Below are 19,054 nucleotides of genomic sequence, written 5' to 3' on the forward strand. Positions count from 1 at the left end.
GTTTCTTCATTAAAGGATAATCGATCACTAAGGTATGCTGTTTTTCTTTGATTTGCCACCAAATTTACTGTGGACAAGCAGGAGAAACGGCATGGAAATTCAATCCAGAGACATCCGAGAGGTGATCTTATAGAGATGTATGAGATTGTAAAGGGTTTGAAAAGGTAAATCTGTAAAATTACTTTAAATTAAACTGTGAGTACAACAGGGGGTCATAGGGTTAAACATGTAAAAGTTCATTCTAGGACTGATCTTAGGAAGTTCTTCTTCACACAAAAACTGATGAAAACATGGAATGGACACACCCTGGAATCATTTAAGAACCAATTGGATGTTGCAACTAGGATACTTTAAGATCTTTCTGGATGGATGAGCTGAGATGAGGGCTCCATCATCCCTAATTATCCTTGATCTTGTAAAACCTTTGTTGTTTTTATAGGTATATTTGTGTTGCTAGTCTTTAACTAGTTTCTTTTGCTTCTATGTAATTTAATTTTTACAAATAAATCTGATTTATAGCTTTCTGCCGATCATAGAGAACAGGTGTGTGTAAAGGGAAACTCATGAGACTTTGGATGTGAAATATCCTAGTGATAGGATAATTGCTAGTTCTGTGACATATTACTCCAATTCACAGCATGCCAAAAATGGAAAGTTTTGGATCATAATGGAAGTAAAACTACAATTCAATGTGGTCATGAATAAAAAGAGTTCTGAAAAAGCCCAAATTGTAACAGTATAACCAAACTTTCCCATTAACCTCAAACCCAAAATATCTAATGTGCAACTAACAATCTGTGGAGAGACTAGAGAAGCTGGGATTGTTCTCCTTAGCACAGAGAAGTTTAAGGGGAGATTTGATTGAGGTGTTCAAAATTATGAGGGTTTTGTTACATTAGATAGGGAACAACGGTTTTCACTAGCAGGAGGGTTGGTGACCAGAGAACACAGATTTCAGATAATTGACAAAAGAACCAGAGAGGAGATGATGAAAAAAAATGTTTTACACAGCCCGTTGTTATGATCTGGAATGCATTGCCTGAAACAGTGGTGAAAGAAGAACAGTAACAGTAAGGGAATTGGATATATACTTGAAAAGGAAAAAAAAATGCAGGGAATGAGCAGGGCAATGGGATTAATTGGATAGCTCTTTCAAAGAGTCGGCACTGACACAATAGACTGGCCTCCTTCTTACATAGAATTACAGCACAGAAACAGACCAATTGATCCAACTGATCTATGTTGGTGTTTATGCTCCACACAAGCCTCCTTCCTACTTCATCTAACCCTATTAGAATATCCTTCTATTCCTTTCTCTCTCATGTACTAATTTAGATTTCCCTTAAATACATCTATGCTATTCGCCTCGACTATTCCATGTGGTAGCATTCCACATTCTAACCACTCACTGGGTAAAAAGGTTTCTCCTGAATTCTTTATTGGATTTATTAGTGACTATCTTATACTTATGACCCCTAATTTTGCATTCCCCTACAAGTGGAAACATTTTCTCTATGTCTACCCTATCAAACTCCGTCATAATTTTAAAGCTCTCTTAGGTCACCCTAAAGAGCCCCAGCCTGTTCAGTCTTTCCTGATGGGTATTACCTCTCAGTTCCGGTACATCCTTGTAAATCTTTTTTGCACCTTCTACAGTGCCTCTATACCCTTTTTGTAATATGGAGACCAGAACTGTGCACAGTACTCCAAGTGCGGTCTAACCAAGGTTTTACGTAAGTTTAACATAACTTCTCTACTTTTGCATTCTATTGCCTAGAAACCAACTTTATTTTTATTTTTTATGGTCTTGTTAACCTGTGTTGCTACTTTTAGTGATTTATGAATCTGTACCCTGAGATCTCTGCTCCTCTACCCCATTTAGACTCTTATTTTCCAAAGAATATGAGGCTTCCTTATTCCTTCTACCTTTTGTGCTGTAAGATTCTATGATCTGGGCTCAATTAAAAGGAGAGTGCTATTTGAGGTGTTCCACAGACTGCTCATGCTGTGAAAAATAAACTTCGACAGAGTGTTTTATCTATAATTACGAGTAAATTAACATTTATTTGATGGTGAAAGTTCTCCATTGAGGTCACGGTAAGTCTCACAGTGAAACATATTCACCTGAAACTGTGAAATTCTGCATAGCTTTTAATTCTACAGGTCATTTGGGAATAATTTAATTTCATAGTTTAGTACCAGCTGATAAAAACAAAACTTGGGTTGGTACTAGTTTTCAAAATTATAACTCAACAACAGAATTATCTAAAATATTGTGTTCACGAAAATACCTCTGGTTTTAAATCTCTGTGCACAATTCCACAATCATGCATATAACGAACTGCAGACACGAGCATGGCCATAATCCTGCTGGCTTCAGATTCACTAAAGTGCTTCCTTTTTTTAATATGTTCCAACAATTCACCTCCTTTCAACAACTCCATAACCAAGTATGTATGCAACTGGAGGAAGAACAAAACTCAATCATTGTGGAAGCAGCAATTGATAATAATTACATCATCACACATATCAGACATAAAAGTTTTCAGTTTTTAATTTTTACTGGTTTTATTACTGTAGCATGAGTTTAAATATGGAATTTACATACACAGGAAATTAATAACAATCTGAATTATTTAAGAGGGAAATTTAAAGTATTCAAATAAATGTGATTAATTGTATATGGCAGAATAAGTAAAAATCACAAATCAGTGCTGATGTGACTTTATTTGATCAATTCACATCCCACCTCATGTACATGTAAATACTATAAAACATTGGCAATTTTGTAACCCGTCACCTAATTTTAAAAGGCGTAGCATTACAAATGTGGTTTGTAAACCAGACACTTCTGCAAAAATGGTTGCAAATTCCCAACATCAAATAGGGCAGTTGGCTTACTGTGAATTTTTTTAACAATAGATTTTATATGACAATTGCATCTTTAAAACAGATCAAAACATTGCTATTGTAAACACAGCTGTGAGGATGCATGGTGGTTGTCTTTGAAAATATCAAAGTCACCGTTTCTAGAAATTGTGTGTCTGGTAGACCAGAAATTTGAAAGAGAATACTGTTTTAAGGAAGAGAAATTGTGAGACGGAACCCCAAAAAGAGATGCATTTCAAACAAAGAACATTATATTCAAATCAGATTAGGTTTGTAATAGCCAACAAGTAAGTTAGTTATTCTTCATACTGTTGAAATTTTGCATCAGTCATGTTTTTATTGTACCTGATCGTGGTAAACTTCATATAGTTTAACAATGTTGGGATGGGCCCCCAAGAGCTTCAGTGCTGCAAACTCCCTCTGTGTACAGGCTTCCATTCTAAAAGAAACACAAAACGTTAGGGGGATTCATATTCTACAATTGCATGGAATTATAATAGAGTTTATTGTTCAGAAACAGAATCACCCAAGAATGAGGAGATCACAAGTGGATTATGAAAGGTGTTTCTCACTCATGCAGTTTAAGAAAAAGTGAAAAAATCCTAGGCCTAGTCAATTGAGCAGACAAGTGACAGGCAGCCCTTGAATATTAACCCACAACCACAAAAACATGAAGCAAATTTTATACAACTAAATTCTTGCCAATTTTATCCAGCAAATCTCTCCCTTCCTCTCCTGCAGGTATAGACTCCTTGTTGGGGCACAGTTCCAAGCATTCTCTAACACCTTGTTCAAGTTACCATTGGTTATTCATGAACCTAAATATTGAATGTCAGGTCCTATAAGGGACATCACAGCCGAGCTTGAGCCTAAGTTTGTCCTCATTTGACATCTACTGCACGTGTATACTTTCAGCAGGGTGTCACCGGATATTAGAACATAAGAAATAGGAGCAGGAGTAGGCCATTCGGCCCCTCAAGCCTGCACTACCATTCAATGAGATCATGGCTGATCTACCTCAACTTCACTTTCCTGCACTATCCCTATATCCCTTGATTCCCTTAATATCCAAAAATCTATTGATCTCTGTCATGAATATAGTCAACGACTGAGCCTCCACAGCCTTTTGCGGTAGAGAATTCCAAAGACTCACCACCCTCTGAGTGAAGAAATTTCTCCTCATCTCAGTCCTAAATGGCCAACCCTTTATTCTGAGTCTCTGACATCTGGTTCTAGACTCCCCAACCAGAGGAAACATCTCCCTGCATCTACCCTGTCAAGCCCTATAAGAATTTTGTATGTTTCAATGAGATCACCTCTTTTCTTCTAAACTCTAGAGAATATAGGCCTAGTCTACTCAATCTCTCCTCATAGGACAATCCCCCCATACCAGGAATCAGTCTGGTGAACCTTCGTTGCACTCCCTCTATGGCAAGTATATCCTTCCTTAGGTAAGGAGATCAAACCTGTACACAATACTCCAGGTGCTGTTTCAGTAGGACCTTACATAAGTGCAGTAAGACATCTTTACTCTTGTACTCAAATCCTCTTGAAATAAAGGCTAACATACCATTTGCTTTCTTAATTGTTTGCTGTACTTGCTTGTTAACTTTCAGCGATTCGTGTACAAGGATACCCAGGTCCCTCTGAACACCAATATTTCCCAATCTCTCACCATTTAAAAAATACTCTGCTTTTCTATTTTTCTTACCAAAGTGGATAACTTCACATTTTTCCACATTATATTCCATTTGCCATGTTCTTGCCCACATACTTAGCCTGTCTATATTCCCTTTAAGTGTCTTTGCATCCTCCTCACAACTTACACCTAGCTTTGTATCATCAGCAAACTTGGATATATTACATTTGGTCCCTCATCCAAATCATTGATATAGATTGTGAATAGCTGGGGCCCAAGCACCGATCCTTGCGGCACCCCACTAGTTACAGGCTGTGAACCCGAAAATGACCCATTTATTCCAACTCTCTGTTTTCTGTCCATTAACCAATCCTCAATCCATGCTAGTATAGTACCCCCAATCCCATGAGCCCTAATTTTGTTTAATAACCTCTTGTCTGGCACCTTATCGAATGCCTTCTGAATATCCAAATACACCATATCCCTTATCTATTATGTTAGTTACAACCTCAAAATGTATCAAACATGATTTCCCTTTCATAAATCCGTGTTGACTCTGCCCAATCCTATTATTATTTTCTAAGTGCCCTGTTACCACGTTCTTGATAATAAACTCTAGCATTTTCCCTATTACTGATGTCAGGTTAACTGGTCTGTAGTTCCCATTTTCTCTCTCCCTCCTTTCTTAAATAGTGAGGTTACATTTGCTACCTGCCAATCCACGGGAACCGTTCTAGATTCTATGGAATTTTGGAAGATGACAACCAATGCATCCACTATCTCTATAGCTACCTCTTTCAAAACATAGGATGTAGGCCATCAGGTCCAGGGGATTTGTCGGATTTCAGTCCCATTCATTTCAGACCACTCCAGTGCTCTATTTTTACTAATACTAATTTCTTTCAGTTCCTCATTCTCGTTAGACCCTTGGTTCTCCATAATATCCGGGAGGTTTTTTTGCGTCTTCTTCCGTGAAAACGGACACAAAGTATTTGTTTAATTTTTCTGTCATTTCCTTATTCCCTATTATAATTTCTCCTGTCTCCGCCTGTAAGGGACCCACATTTACTTTCGCTAATCTTTTCCTTTTTACATACCTATAGAAGCTTTTACAGTCTGTTTTTATGTCTCTCGCTTGTTTACTCTCATATTCTATTTTCCCTTTCTTTATCAATTTCTTGGTCCTCCTTTGCTGAATTCTAAAATCCTCCCAATCCTCAGGCTTACTGCTCTTTTTGGCAACATTATTAGCCTCTTCCTTTGATCTAATACTATCTTTAATTTCTCTTGTTAGCCACGGTTGAACCAATTTTCCTGTGGGGTTTTTGTGCCTTAAAGGAATGTATGTTTATTGTAAATTATTAATTAATTCTTTAAATGCTAGCCATTGCTTGTCTACTGTCATACCTTTTAATGTAGTTTCCCAATCTACCTTAGCCAACTCGGCCCTGATATGAAAATTCTATCATATTATGGCCACTCTTCCCTAAAGGCCCCTTTACTACCAGGTTATTAATTAACCCTTTCCCATGGCACAATATCAGATCTAAAATAGCTTGTTCCCTAGTTGTTTCCTCAACATACTGATCTAGAAAGCCATCTTGTATACATTCCATGAATTTGTCCTCCACACTATGGCAGAATCTTCCCAGCCCTGCGAGTGTGGGTTTGGAGATGGACCCAATGTCAAAATGGCGCTGACTGACAGCGGGTCAGGATCCCGCTCTGAACCCGCTTCCATGTGAGTTTCCCAGTTGTCAGATGTGCGTTCGGAGAGCAGACCCGACAGCATTAGCAGGACAGGTAATTAACATCATTAAAAGGTACTTAAATGCTAGTTTAGAGTCTTAAAAGCAGGCTCGTACAATTTTACCAACCTTTTGATGGGTTTGCCGTGCCTCAGGTTTCATGCCAGGTGGAGTCAGGTTCTCAGTGACTCTCTATTGCTTTGGTTAGTTGACAGCTGCAGAAGTGGTATAAAAGCTGCTGTGTCACTGCTATTCACTTTCCAAAGTCAGAAGTGTTCCGGTTTTGGAAAAGATTTTTGAGCTTTGGAAGTGTTTGATCTCTATTCACTGTCACCTCCTTGGAGCTACCTCTCTCACCATTGACAGGGCACTCTGTCATCTGAACCTCACCTGCCATTGGTGCCCTTCAAAAAATCTCATCTTGGTCCTTAGCATCCCACCACGACCAGCCCCAACATCACTAAACACACCAGCATCACCATCAACAACACCAACCTTCTCCGCAATCACCTGATGCTGCACAGTACACAGGGCATTAGCACACAACCACATTGCTGTCTGAGAGGCCAGTGATGTCTCACCATGGTCACATTTACTTCACTTCATGCTGTACACCCTGACTGCCACATGATGCGCCAGGTTGGCACCACCCGACACCAGCTCCATAAAGCATCCCTGCAATGTCCAACCCATCCCTTTCATACTCATAACTATTGTGGGGGGTACCCTTATGCATCACCATTCACTAAAACTCACTAAGCCACTTCCAAAGGTGCCCACAAATCTGTCCAAGAATGCAAGTCACAACACATTAACATTAACGATACATGAGTATTGGCTAAACGACCCAAATGCCTACCCTTCTGTGCTATTAGTTGGTAATGATTGGATGAGGGTGAGTGTGAGGGTTGACAAGTGAAATGGGGAACTGAAAATGCAGATAGAGAGAAAGGGATGGGTGGAAGTGCAAGATAAGTTGGTGTGAGTAAGAATGTGCAGGGGTAGATATGGGAAGGCAGAGTGATGGGGATGTGATGAGTGGCACAGCAGGATGAGGTTGAGTATGGCTTTGCAGTAACATTTCGTGATCTGCAGAGAGCCAACTCCTCCAGACGACATCCCTGCTTGTGCCCTCATGTGCAATGTGCAATCAGACTGTGTTGGTGTCCTGGGGAAGTCTCTTCCATCCATTGGAATGGAAGAGAACCTCCCTGCGTGCTATAACTACCTCCATAAGCATCTGGAGGGAGTCATGGGAGAGCCTGGATGCAGCGGTGCATCTTTGTGCAATGTTTGTCAGTGTCTGCAGTAGCTCAATGCTGCAAAAGACTGACAGAAGAACGGTCAAAAAAAATTGGGAATGGTCCCTTTAAGGAAACCGGCTGATGATGCATCATCAGATGACGTCATCAGGCCAGCTTCCAGTTAATCAGTTCATTGGCCGGGAAACCCGCAGGGCGGGCTTAACAAGCCCCAGCCATGGAAGATTGAAGGGAGAGCGCGAACTGCACTTTGGAATGGGTTTCCCACGCTGCACCAATGCCACCTGCATTGAACTTGCCTCTGTTGCTGAAATCCCGGGCATTAGTGTAAATTTGGTTTGCCCAGTCTATATGTAGATTAAAGTCCCCCATGATTACTATATTACCCTTGTTACCTGCGCCTCTAATTTCCTGATTTATACTGTGCCCTACATTACTACTACTGTTTGGGGGCCTGAAAACAGCCCACAACAATGTTTTCTGCCCCTTGATGTTTCTTAACTTCACCCAAATTGATTTTACTTCTTGATTTTACGTGCTGAGATCCTTTCTCTCCACTGTCTTTATCTTATCCTTTATTATCAGGGCTACCCCTCCTCCTTTTCCATTTTGCCTATCTCTTCTAAAAGTTAAGTATCCTGGAATATTTAGTTCCCAACCTTAGTCACTCTGCAACCACATCTCTGTAATGTCTATTAGATCAAACCTATTAATTTCTATCTGCGCTATTCATCTATTTTGGTGCGAAAGCTTCGCACATTCAAATATAGTGCCTTTAGCTTTGATTCTTTTCTATTTTTCCCTGATGTCATCTTAAGTCACTGATGCCCTATTACCTGTGTTATTCTCTGCCCCTTTCTGACCCACTCTGCTTATATTTACCCAATGCTCTGCTCTAGAGCCTTGACGTTTCTCTTGCTGCATTTAAATTTATTCTTTCCTGAATCCTCCCACCCCCTTCATTAGTTTAAAGCCTTGTCTACTTCCCTAGCTATTCGATTCGCTAGGACACTGGTTGCAACCCGGTTCAAGTGGAGCCCATCCCAGCAGACCAGCTCCCTCTTTCCCCAGTACTGGTGCCAGTGTCCCATGAAGCAAAACCCCTGCCTCCCACACCACTCTTTGAGCCATGCATTTAACCTTCTAATCTGCTAATCCCTATGCCAATTGGCACATGGCTCAGGTAACAACACAGGAGATTATTACATTTTTAATTTGGACTCCAACTCCTCAAACTCTCTCAGCAGAACCTCATTCCTAGTTCTACCTATGTCGTTGGTTCCTACGTGGACCACGACAACTGGATCCTCCCCTTCCCACTCCATGTTCTTCTCCAGTCGCGAGGAGATGTCTTTAACCCTGGCACTGAGCAGGGAACATAACCTTCGGAATTCCCAGTCGTGGCTGCAGAGAACAATATCTATCCCTCTGACTATACTGCCCCCTATCACAACTACATTCCCTTTCACTCCCTGCACTTGAATGGCCTCCTGCACCATGGTCAGCCTGCTCATCCATCCTGCAGGCTTTCCCCCCATCCACACAGGCAGCAAATATCTCATATCTGTTGGATAAGGGAAAAGGCTGAGACTCCTCCAGCACTGCACCTGGGGTCCCTTACCTGCCTGAGTTGCAGTCACACCCTCCTGTCCCCGACCACTAATCAGACCTGTACCACAACATAACTGCATATGGGTGTGACTGTCTCCTATATGAAAGTGTCCAGGTAACTCTCCTCCCTCTGATGCCCTGCATTGTCTGCACCTCAGACTCCAGCTCAACAACTCTGAGCTGAAGTTCCTCAAGATGCAGGCACTTACTGCAAACGTGGTTGTCTGGGATCACAATGTTCTCCACAAACTCCCACATGCTGCATTTGCGGCACACCACCTGCATTGCCATCCCTACATGACCTTGATCTATTTAATTAAATGTAATTAAATTTGTATTTAAGTAATCTAGTTTACAGTTTAGTTCCTTGACTACTTAATTGATCTAGCTTAAGTTATGCAAAATTAAATTAAATATCTACTTGTAACACAAAGCACTAGAAGCAGTGTAGGCAAAAAGCAGCAACTCTTTCCCCCTCTTCTCCAAATTCCCACTCTTTCCAAATTCCCAAATAAAACACTCTGTTTAAGTCACTCCACTTAAGATTACTCTGTGTTCTGCAGAACTGTTTACTTTTATACTCTAGGAGCTTCACCCAAGTTACAAGTGTTGACTCAGCTCCCCGTCCCCTGTGATTCTCAGCTCCCCTGTCCCCTGTGATTCTCAGCTCCCCGTCCCCTGTGATTCTCAGCTCCCCTGTCCCCTGTGATTCTCAGCTCCCCGTCTCCTGTGATTCTCAGCTCCCCTGTCCCCTGTGATTCTCAGCTCCCCGTCTCCTGTGATTCTCAGCTCCCCTGTCCCCTGTGATTCTCAGCTCCCCGTCTCCTGTGATTCTCAGCTCCCCGTCCCCTGTGATTCTCAGCTCCCCTGTCCCCTGTGATTCTCAGCTCCCCTGTCCCCCATGATTAGCACCTATTCAAGACAAGCACTTACAGCTGACTGACAGTTAACTGCCACTGGCAGGCAGATTCTGTTAACTACAGTTTTTTAAGTTCTAGGTTTAAATCAAAATGTTAAACTAAATTTCACCTTTTTACAGTTTCTACTTACCCAATACTTATCAGAGATTCCCACTCTGTCCAAATTCCCAAATAACACACTCTGTTTAAGTCACTCCATTTAAGACCATTCTGTGCAGATATTGAATAAGAGCAATATTCCTAGCTGATTTCTCCTCACTAACCAACTCTCTGAGACCATTTGGTAGATTGCGCACTCATCACTACCCTGGATGAGAGTGGGTAATTCTCTAAAGAGCAGAAATCGTATTTGGGATTGTCCTCAGCTATATACAATGAGCCATCAGAGGAGCTTGGCCTGTCAGCTTACATCAGTTGTTTTTGAAAATGAAAATATATATTTTTAAAAGTGTCATAAAATCATAAATAACAATTTTAATTAAGTTTAAATCAATCTTAAATAGTTATCTGATAAAACGATTGTTCAAAAAGTGTTTCTTCAGTTTGAAAACCTATTAGTTATTACCGCCTACTGATGATCTTGACACAATACTCCTGCCCAGTCCTTTTATGTCGACACTTCCTACAAACAGAAAAGCTTCCTTCACCAAGTGGCTTCTCTTTCATGTTCAGTTCATAGTTCTGGTAAAAGAGGGAATCCTAGAGATAAACAGATTAAAATAAATTTAGTCCATGTAGCAAAATAGCTTCAGAATGAAACTTGAACTACTTGGTTCAGTTAAATAGGCTTAGTGCCCAATCCTAAAAGCATCACATTATTACTGATATAAATAAATACTGCAGAGCTTTTCACTATTTTAGTAATTATTTTATACCTTTTAACTCATTTGTTCCAATATATTAATCTGCAATGATTACCAAAGCAATATGTTGTAATGCAAAATAAAATGGAATATCCTAGAAAAATTGTAAGCATTCCAACCTTTGTCATAGCACTGCGTGCAACTGTACTGTTGCCTGGCCGTTCCATGGTTATCTGCAGATCATAGTTGCATGCATGATTCATTATGGCATTTCGATTAAAAAGTATAGAAGGTGCCACAAATGAGTAACCCTGTGGGCAAGAGGAGGAGCAGCAACATGAATATGATATTAATGTATGGGATTCTTTAACTATTAGTTAATCCAGGCATCCAGCTTAATTCATAATCATTTTAGAACCTCAAACTTATAGTTAATGTGCAATTTTCCACCCCGCTCAAAATATAAATCCCTTAGCTTTTTCTCCCTAGGCTCTACATCACAACAGCAGAAACTAGAGAATGTACTGCATCAGCCTATTCTAAATAATCATCCTTCATAGGAAGCCCCGCACTTGTAAAAAGATGGAGCAATTATGAGCAAACAATCCGGTCAGTTCAATCTGTGGTCCTTAAAATTTGCACGCACCATTAAAACTTCGGAGGGTTAGACACTGACAGAGAAAGGAGAGAGAGACATAAAGGGAGGACACTGACAGAAAGAGAAAAATACACACTGACCGAGAGCGCAAGGTAGACAAAATGAGAGAGAGCTAGAGAGAGATTAAAAAAGTGAGAGGGCGACACTTGACCAAGAGGGAGAGACAGCTATAGATGGAGAGCTAAGCACCAAAGTGCCTTTACCCAGTAAACCTTCAGGGAATCAGAACAGACCAAGGATTGGTGCCCACTGAAACCGCAGAAGGACGCACTTTAAAAAAAGGCAACTTCTGTTTAGTTTGTGGGCCTTGTCCTGAGTGCTTTAATATTTGGTGAGGTTGTTGTTCCAGTGAAGTTCTGCTCTGTGGGCTGACAGTTACATAATTAGATATTGTAACATTTGGGTACTGAGTGTAACAATTTTTGTTCCACCTGCTACAAGGCACTGAATGTTAGGGGAAAGGTCCGCTGTTTATAATCAGGATGTATCTCTTCCAATCTCCACCATGTAAGTTGTTATTGTTGGTTGAAATATGATATAACATTATTCGATCTTTTGTTAACCAGGACTGCAAATTTGCAAAACATTGGACAAATTATAATGTTATACTGCTAGAGCAATATGCAAACTCAAATGAGTAAAAAAAATAATAATCGCAGTCGGCACCAGTCTTTGTGTAACATTATATGGATTATAACAATAGGTGATTTAACAATATGCAAACTCAACAGTATTGCTCAAGCTCAGTTGCTAAGGAAATACTCAAGAGTAGTCCCGAGATGACTATAAGTCAGCAATGCAGTGTGGGGGAAAATAAACTTGTGTCCCACAACACCAAGTTCTGGCATTTTGGGTGCCACCATGCCACTGGTAATGGTTTAGGTTTTCAACAGAAAATTTTAGAGTTTCTTGTATACTTCCTCAAAATAATAATGGGATTGCAATTTCGATAATATCAAAGACAGATGCCCTGTGGAAAAGAGCATTGGTCACTAGATGAATGCAGAACCTCACAGCTCCTTGGCTGGTGTTATAGAGGTCTCCAGTGCCTAACTGGAAGGATCCAGTGCCCTAGACATGAAGGGCCGTCGTCACCTTCGTTGTCAACGAGAAGGCCCTGCAGGAGGTGGACCACGGCTTTAGGTCCATTCATTGGCCTTTCACATCTCACATTGGTGGCAAATTGCTTCCGTGCTGAAGCACAGTCTGCGCACGCAGAGCTCCTCTGACAGTGCCTCAAATTAAATCTGTTCCCTGTGCAATCTCTGTTGGGGGTAGTAGCGAGAACAGTTCAGTCTCCGGCCATGGTGCCTCAAGCAACATGCCTGCTCCTTCTGTTCCTCCTCCAGGTTGTCCATAATAATCAGGGATAGGGGAATGCCCAGTGGAAAGACCATTGCAATACTTTCACCTTCCTTTTATGTAGAAATAGGTGGTGCCCTGAAAGTAATTGCCTTCAGACACTAACAATACTCTGAATGGCAAAGCTGCCAAAAATTAGCGATTTAGAAAAATACACTTTAAACAATTTCTGGACTACTGGGGTAAGGCTCCAATGGTTCCTTAGTTGGCCTCCCAATCATGCGTTGGTCATAAATCATGTCATTACCAGGTCACCGTTATTTTGCAGTCTAACTGCAGTGCAAATAATGGCATAAGTTCTGCAAATTGGCAATTGCCTATTTTCTGGTTGATTACCCTATGTAAACAATCAGAAAATCTATCCTATATCTTTTCTGCTATTTCATTAGCTATTTATTGGTTTATCAAAAGCAGATTTTATTTAATGTTTACAAAAACTTTCATGCTTATTGTTATAAATGTAGAATATTTTGACATACCTTAAATAGATCTGCATGTTGAGGAAGAGCAGCAGGAGAATAAGCTGGATCCATTCTTGTAAACTCCTCTGCAAAGTTGCTGACGTCTAGTTCATTTTGGATGACTGGTTTGACTGGAGGCTTGATTGCCTTGGTTGCTAAATCTGTCCAGTTTAGTCCCTGAAGGTAAATTTGGAAACATATTTAAAGAAAGTCTTAAAAAAAGTCCAAATAACATTTGAGGCAGATTTTAAAGTACAAGGTATTTAATACTAAATATGCAACTAAGATTTGCAAATATGTCATTATAGTGCTCTCTCGTAAACTGTAATGTGGTATTAGCTCATTCTCCAAGTGATTTTGGTAATTTCTCCATTACCTTCCATACAACTAACTACTAACCTCTTTAATAGGAAATGTGAGGAGTAGCAATCTAACACCAACACAAGATGTTCTCCATTACATATTTTGATGTTTTTGTGTTGTCTTATGGATCAAGAACTGATGCCAATATGGAAGACAGCCGTGAAGTTACAATTTAGATTAGTGTTTGTTTCTACACTATTTTAGAGATTGTTTGTAAACAAATAGACACAAATGTTTATTAGTATATGGGCAGTTACACAATTTATTCTATGAGTAATGCATACCACATAAAAACATGAGAAACTTATGAGCTGTCATTGTCTTTCTCAAAAGTGTTTTTTATTTGCTGTGTTTCTGGCACAGAGCCTTGCTGGGCAGGAGCATGGGTCACAGAACCAGACCTATCTGCGAGTTAATCTCCCATTATCGTTGGATCCTTGCCAGGAACACTGATTTTGATTTATATTCCATAGTTCCCCAATGAATATTTTGTTCATACCAGTGTTGTCCAATATGCCACTAGCCACCTGTGGCTAATTAGGAATCCAGATAATTGCCTTTATGATTACAGGTTGAGCATCCAAAATCTGGAACCCTCGGGACCGAGGCCGTTCCGGATTACGGGTTTTTCCGGATTTTCAATTTGTTTTCTGACGTCATAAATCCGGAAACAGGCTTGCGTATTTCCGGATATCGGAACATCAGAAAGCCGGGGGGAATTCCCGCTGAAAAACTGTTCGGACTGTTCGACCCTGCCAAGGAGTTTGTCAGGCGGGCCCCACCAAGGATGTCGTCGTCGGGCGTGGCCCTGCTAAGAGGTTGTCGGGCCGGCCGGCCCCGCCAAAGACATCATTGTCAGGCAGGATGCTGCCAAGGAGGTTGTCGGGCGGGCCCCCACCAAGGATGTCGTCATCGGGCGGGCCGGCCCCGCCAAAGGATGTCGGCAATGGCAGGGCCCCACCTAGGAGGTGTTCAGGCGGGCCGGCCCCGCCAAGGTGGTGTTCGGGCGGGCCACGAGGAGGCCCCGAGGCAAGGGCGACAAGGTGAGGCCCCGAGGTCGGGCAGCGGCGATGCCCCGAGGTCGCCAGGGTCGTCCGGTCCGGATTCCAGAACATTTTACGGATTCCGGACAACCCTGCCACGGATCGTCTCGGAGTCTGGATTCCGGAACATTCCGGATTCCGGATTTTGGACGCTGCACCTGTCGTAAACTTAAAAATTAGTATTAGACACTGCCGTTGGGCATATGATCTCAATACTCATATTCATGGTGTATGCATGTGCACTTTAAACTTATTGTGCATTTGTTGGTAAAATGCCAAGATGAAAAGCAGAATATGCGAGTGTGTTTTGATCATTTTGTGCGCTTTACTTCCTTCCTTGGCTACTGCTTATTCATTATCTGCTAAAATGGTGTGTAACTTCAACACCATGGAAACACTAGAAACAAATAGAGGGATCCCCATTGGATAATGCAAATTAGTGGCTAATAGTGTATACAAATTTTGGTTTAGCAATACTTTAAGCATGGACAGATACATACAATACGAGTAACAAAATAAACATGTAGATTTATTCATCAAAAGGAGATGTAAAATACAACAACAGTTTTGCATTGAAGCAATGTCCTGCTCAAAGCTATGCCTTTCAAAAATTCTGAGATAGGATAGGAGTGCTGATAAAGAGATTCCACTTTATATAATTAATTCTAATGACCTTAAGATATGAACTGAAAATTATTTTCCAAAGCAATCAATTATCAGAACTTGCAATGGGTCCGTAAATAACAAATTACAAAGTATTGTGCAAACGCCAATTTTCATATGATATATTGTGCTCATATAAGAACACTGGAAACTGCAGCAGCATTTGTGCGCATAGCCAAAAATAAGGCATTACAAAATGTAAAAAAAAGCAGAAAGGAATAATTTAAATTCAAATTCAGTTATATTTTTAATATTCAGTTTCATTATTTCCTACAATATGATTATTTATGATGAAACAGCTATTTGTGTCGTAATCTCCAAAGGGAACATTTACCTAAGAGGGTTTACATTAAGCAAATGATGACAGAACTGTTCTGCGGTGTTCGTCTTCTGGATTAGGGCATAGCTATTTCCTGAAAGTACCCTTGCCTAAATCAAAAGGTGGTGGGTTCAAGCCTCACAATTTAGAAGTCATACATAGAAGAGGATACTTGGGCATGCTTTTATTCAATTCTGTCAAAGAGGCTGTGTGTGACCTAATGCATTGTCTATTTGCCTTGGCTAGTTAATACTAAAAAGGTAAAACTTCTATTTATGACTGCAGTAATTTCTGAGTGATACAGCACCTGGAAAAAGGCATGAGATTTTATCTCTTCAGTTCCGGATGGCCCTGAACCAAGTCTTTGTTTAGGATCTTTCATCAACAGTTTCTGTATTAAATTCTTGGCAGTAGGCCCAATCTCTACAGAGAATGGAGGGTCATTTTTTAAGATTCGCCTAAGAAAGAACACAATTATTATTTTCAAGATTTGTATTCGACAGACACATTTCAACAATGAATAAGAATGAAAAACATACTATATTTACAATTGAAATTTACAGTGGAATTAAGCTAGTTAAATTTACATATTATAAAAATCGATCCAATATTTTAATAGCAAACTTGCTACCGCTGATAATGAATGCAAATAGTTCCTCCAAGTTTGCTTGCAACCATATATAGCTTTGCATTTTACAATAAGTTTTTAAATTCACAAAAGTAAAAATTCCTTTCCTTTCCTCCCTAGTCTGTTACTTTGAGTTGTCACTTAAATACCAGCCTAATGCAAAATGTTATAGATGCAGTATTTGTGACCAAATTTCAAAAATACTCGAAGATAAATGTGGTAACTTCTGAGTTTAAAAAATACTTCAATCTATTACTAGAAATTAATTTTGAATGGAGCAAATTTTATGCAGTTACATATAATGGATACAGATCTGAAGCTGTTACTGGAAACTTGCAAAATTTATGAAGTGTTGAAGGTTCTTTCTTGAGCAAAGTTCACATGTTTTATGTTTTTTACATACTATTTGAATTTAAATTATAAAATATTTTTAATATGAATACTCGAGCTGAGTCACTGAGTTCTTTTCCAGATCTGCTTAATCCTGCATGGTCAGCTGACTGATGTACTGTTGCAGCAAAGTGGCTTGTGGCAGATCGTGCAGTAGGAAGAGCTGTGGTGTGTTATCGCTGCTGCAACCTCATGCCCTGTGGAAATAAGTACATCCTTCTGCAATCTGCTTCCATCAATCTCACACTCTGTACCAACAGCTGTTCATGTAAAATGTGAGGTTGCTGCAACCCTCTACTCCTGCAACCTCACATTTTACACGAACAGCTGTTGGTACAGAGTGTAAATGGAATTGACATTGTTTATGGGACATTGGACTTCAGTTGTGGCTGTTGACAATGAATAGTTGGATGTCTGAATTGGTTAATCCTATACTAATTACAATTACCTCTGCTAGAATGTTTTTTAAATTGGTCGCTAAAATAGCCTGACTTTAAGCAAGATAGACAATATATTTCAGAGATCATAACTGAATGCTTTTTTAAGGATTCCAATGTCACATTTTTAAAGCTCATCCTAAATAACATAAATAAGAATTATTTGTTTTTCTAAAGGCAGCCTATAGTTTGAGCATTCGAGCTCTGGATTCAAATATAGAAGACAGAAGCCGAAATTACAAACTCAGTAATCACTCAAACTTGATTTTTAGGTCTTTTGAAAGCAAGGTATGCACAAATATTGCTTTTTGAGTGGTGGCGCTGGTATTTGTCTTAGCCCATAAAAAGGGCATTTATCTCTGTGGCACTAAAAGTAGCCATGCAAAATTATGCAGCTCAGATTGCCCTTCCGTCTCAACTGAATAAAGCATTAATGTGGGAATGTAGAAAAATTGGACTGTAACACTGGACAAAGGGATTCAATGTAAAACAGAACATTTTATTCAATAAATTGTCATTTGTGCCACTTTTGTGCTTTGTTCTCATTATGTTCAACATTGCAATTTTTGCAGAATAGGAAAAATTTTATTGGTGTCACCTTGAGATTTCCGACTGAGAATTTTTTGCACCATCCACGGTGAAAGGCGAAGCTCCCGTCAATAGCTCATACACAAGAACCCCAAGACTCCACCAATCAACTGCCTGTTGAGAAGCAATTACATAATGCGTGTCAATCATGGTTCAGTGGTAGCATTCTCACCTCTGAGTCAGAAGGTTGTGGGTTCAAGTCCCACTCCAGAGACATCATCACATAAACAAAGCTGGCACTCAGTGAAGTATTGAGGGAGAGCTGCACAGTCAAAGGTGCTGCCTTTTGAATGAGATGTTAAACTGAGGCCCCATCTGCCCTCTCAGGTGCACATAAAACATCCCATGGCACTATTTCGAAGAAGAGCAGGGGTGTTCTCCCTGGTGTCCTGGCCAATAATTGCCCATCAACCAACACCACCAAAAAAAGATTTTCTGGTCATTTTCACATTACTGCATGTGGGAGCTTGCTGTACACAAATTAGCTCCCGCGTCTCCTAGATTACAACACTGACTACACATTAGCTGTAAAGTGCTTTGGGATGTACTGAGGTCGTGAAAGGCGCTTATAAAAATGAAAGTTATTTCTTTTATAATGACAGTAAATAAACATTTTTCAAATTAGTAGTGATAGCTACTTTAATGCAGGTATTTATATATTTTATGAACATAGATTATAATTATGCCTAAAATGAAGCATTACTTCACAAAGCTAAATGTGATAATCTAGATGTGTTAAATAAAATGAGGCTGCTTTTCTTCTGCCTAAAACACAGAATGCGCCAGTTTCCAGGGTATGATGGAGAGGAAAAGGGCACATGGATCCATAACACTGGGTCTCTGTTCCATTTGCATATGACATGATCCCCAGGTGCGAGGGATTTAAATTATATTTAACTAACATGCAAGTGATGTTATCATTAAACCCTTCCATGTTATTTTCCAGTAATTCCATGGAGCAGAATAAAGCCAAAAGACCAAGAAAATCAGCTGTTAGAAGTTGTGGGGCTGCACCTTCAGATTAAACGACACAGATTAAAAGAGGCTTGACTTTGTTAAGCAAGTTTTAAAAAATAATCTAGCAGGCTGCACTGCAGGCATCATCATCATCATAGGCGGTCCATCGAACGAGGATGACTTGCTTCCACGAGTTCACAGGTGTTTCGATGAAGGACCCAATGTTCCAATCCTGAACTCCAATTGAGGGGGTGGAAGATGCCTGTGCGTGAATTTTTTTAACGTGTGGTGACATACAGGCCTTCTGGCTGCA

At 40.1% G+C, this 19,054-nt stretch overlaps 1 protein-coding gene across 2 annotated transcripts in view; it reads right to left on the reverse strand.

The window, feature by feature from the left end:
* The window catches only part of LOC139273136 (ribosomal protein S6 kinase alpha-5-like), a 148,113-nt gene that overhangs the window by 23,337 nt on the left and 105,722 nt on the right, over positions 1–19,054 (reverse strand). For both annotated transcript variants that reach the window (XM_070889581.1, XM_070889582.1), the window contains exons 7-13: positions 17,795–17,898; positions 16,049–16,199; positions 13,372–13,530; positions 11,052–11,183; positions 10,635–10,768; positions 3,235–3,328; positions 2,292–2,462 (exon numbers count right to left, since the gene is read on the reverse strand). In XM_070889581.1, the coding sequence (XP_070745682.1) occupies positions 2,292–2,462; positions 3,235–3,328; positions 10,635–10,768; positions 11,052–11,183; positions 13,372–13,530; positions 16,049–16,199; positions 17,795–17,898 (945 nt within the window). The remainder of the gene's footprint in view (positions 1–2,291; positions 2,463–3,234; positions 3,329–10,634; positions 10,769–11,051; positions 11,184–13,371; positions 13,531–16,048; positions 16,200–17,794; positions 17,899–19,054) is intronic.

This window comes from Pristiophorus japonicus, chromosome 9 (assembly GCF_044704955.1).
Source record: "Pristiophorus japonicus isolate sPriJap1 chromosome 9, sPriJap1.hap1, whole genome shotgun sequence".
In the NCBI taxonomy this organism is placed as follows: domain Eukaryota; kingdom Metazoa; phylum Chordata; class Chondrichthyes; family Pristiophoridae; genus Pristiophorus; species Pristiophorus japonicus.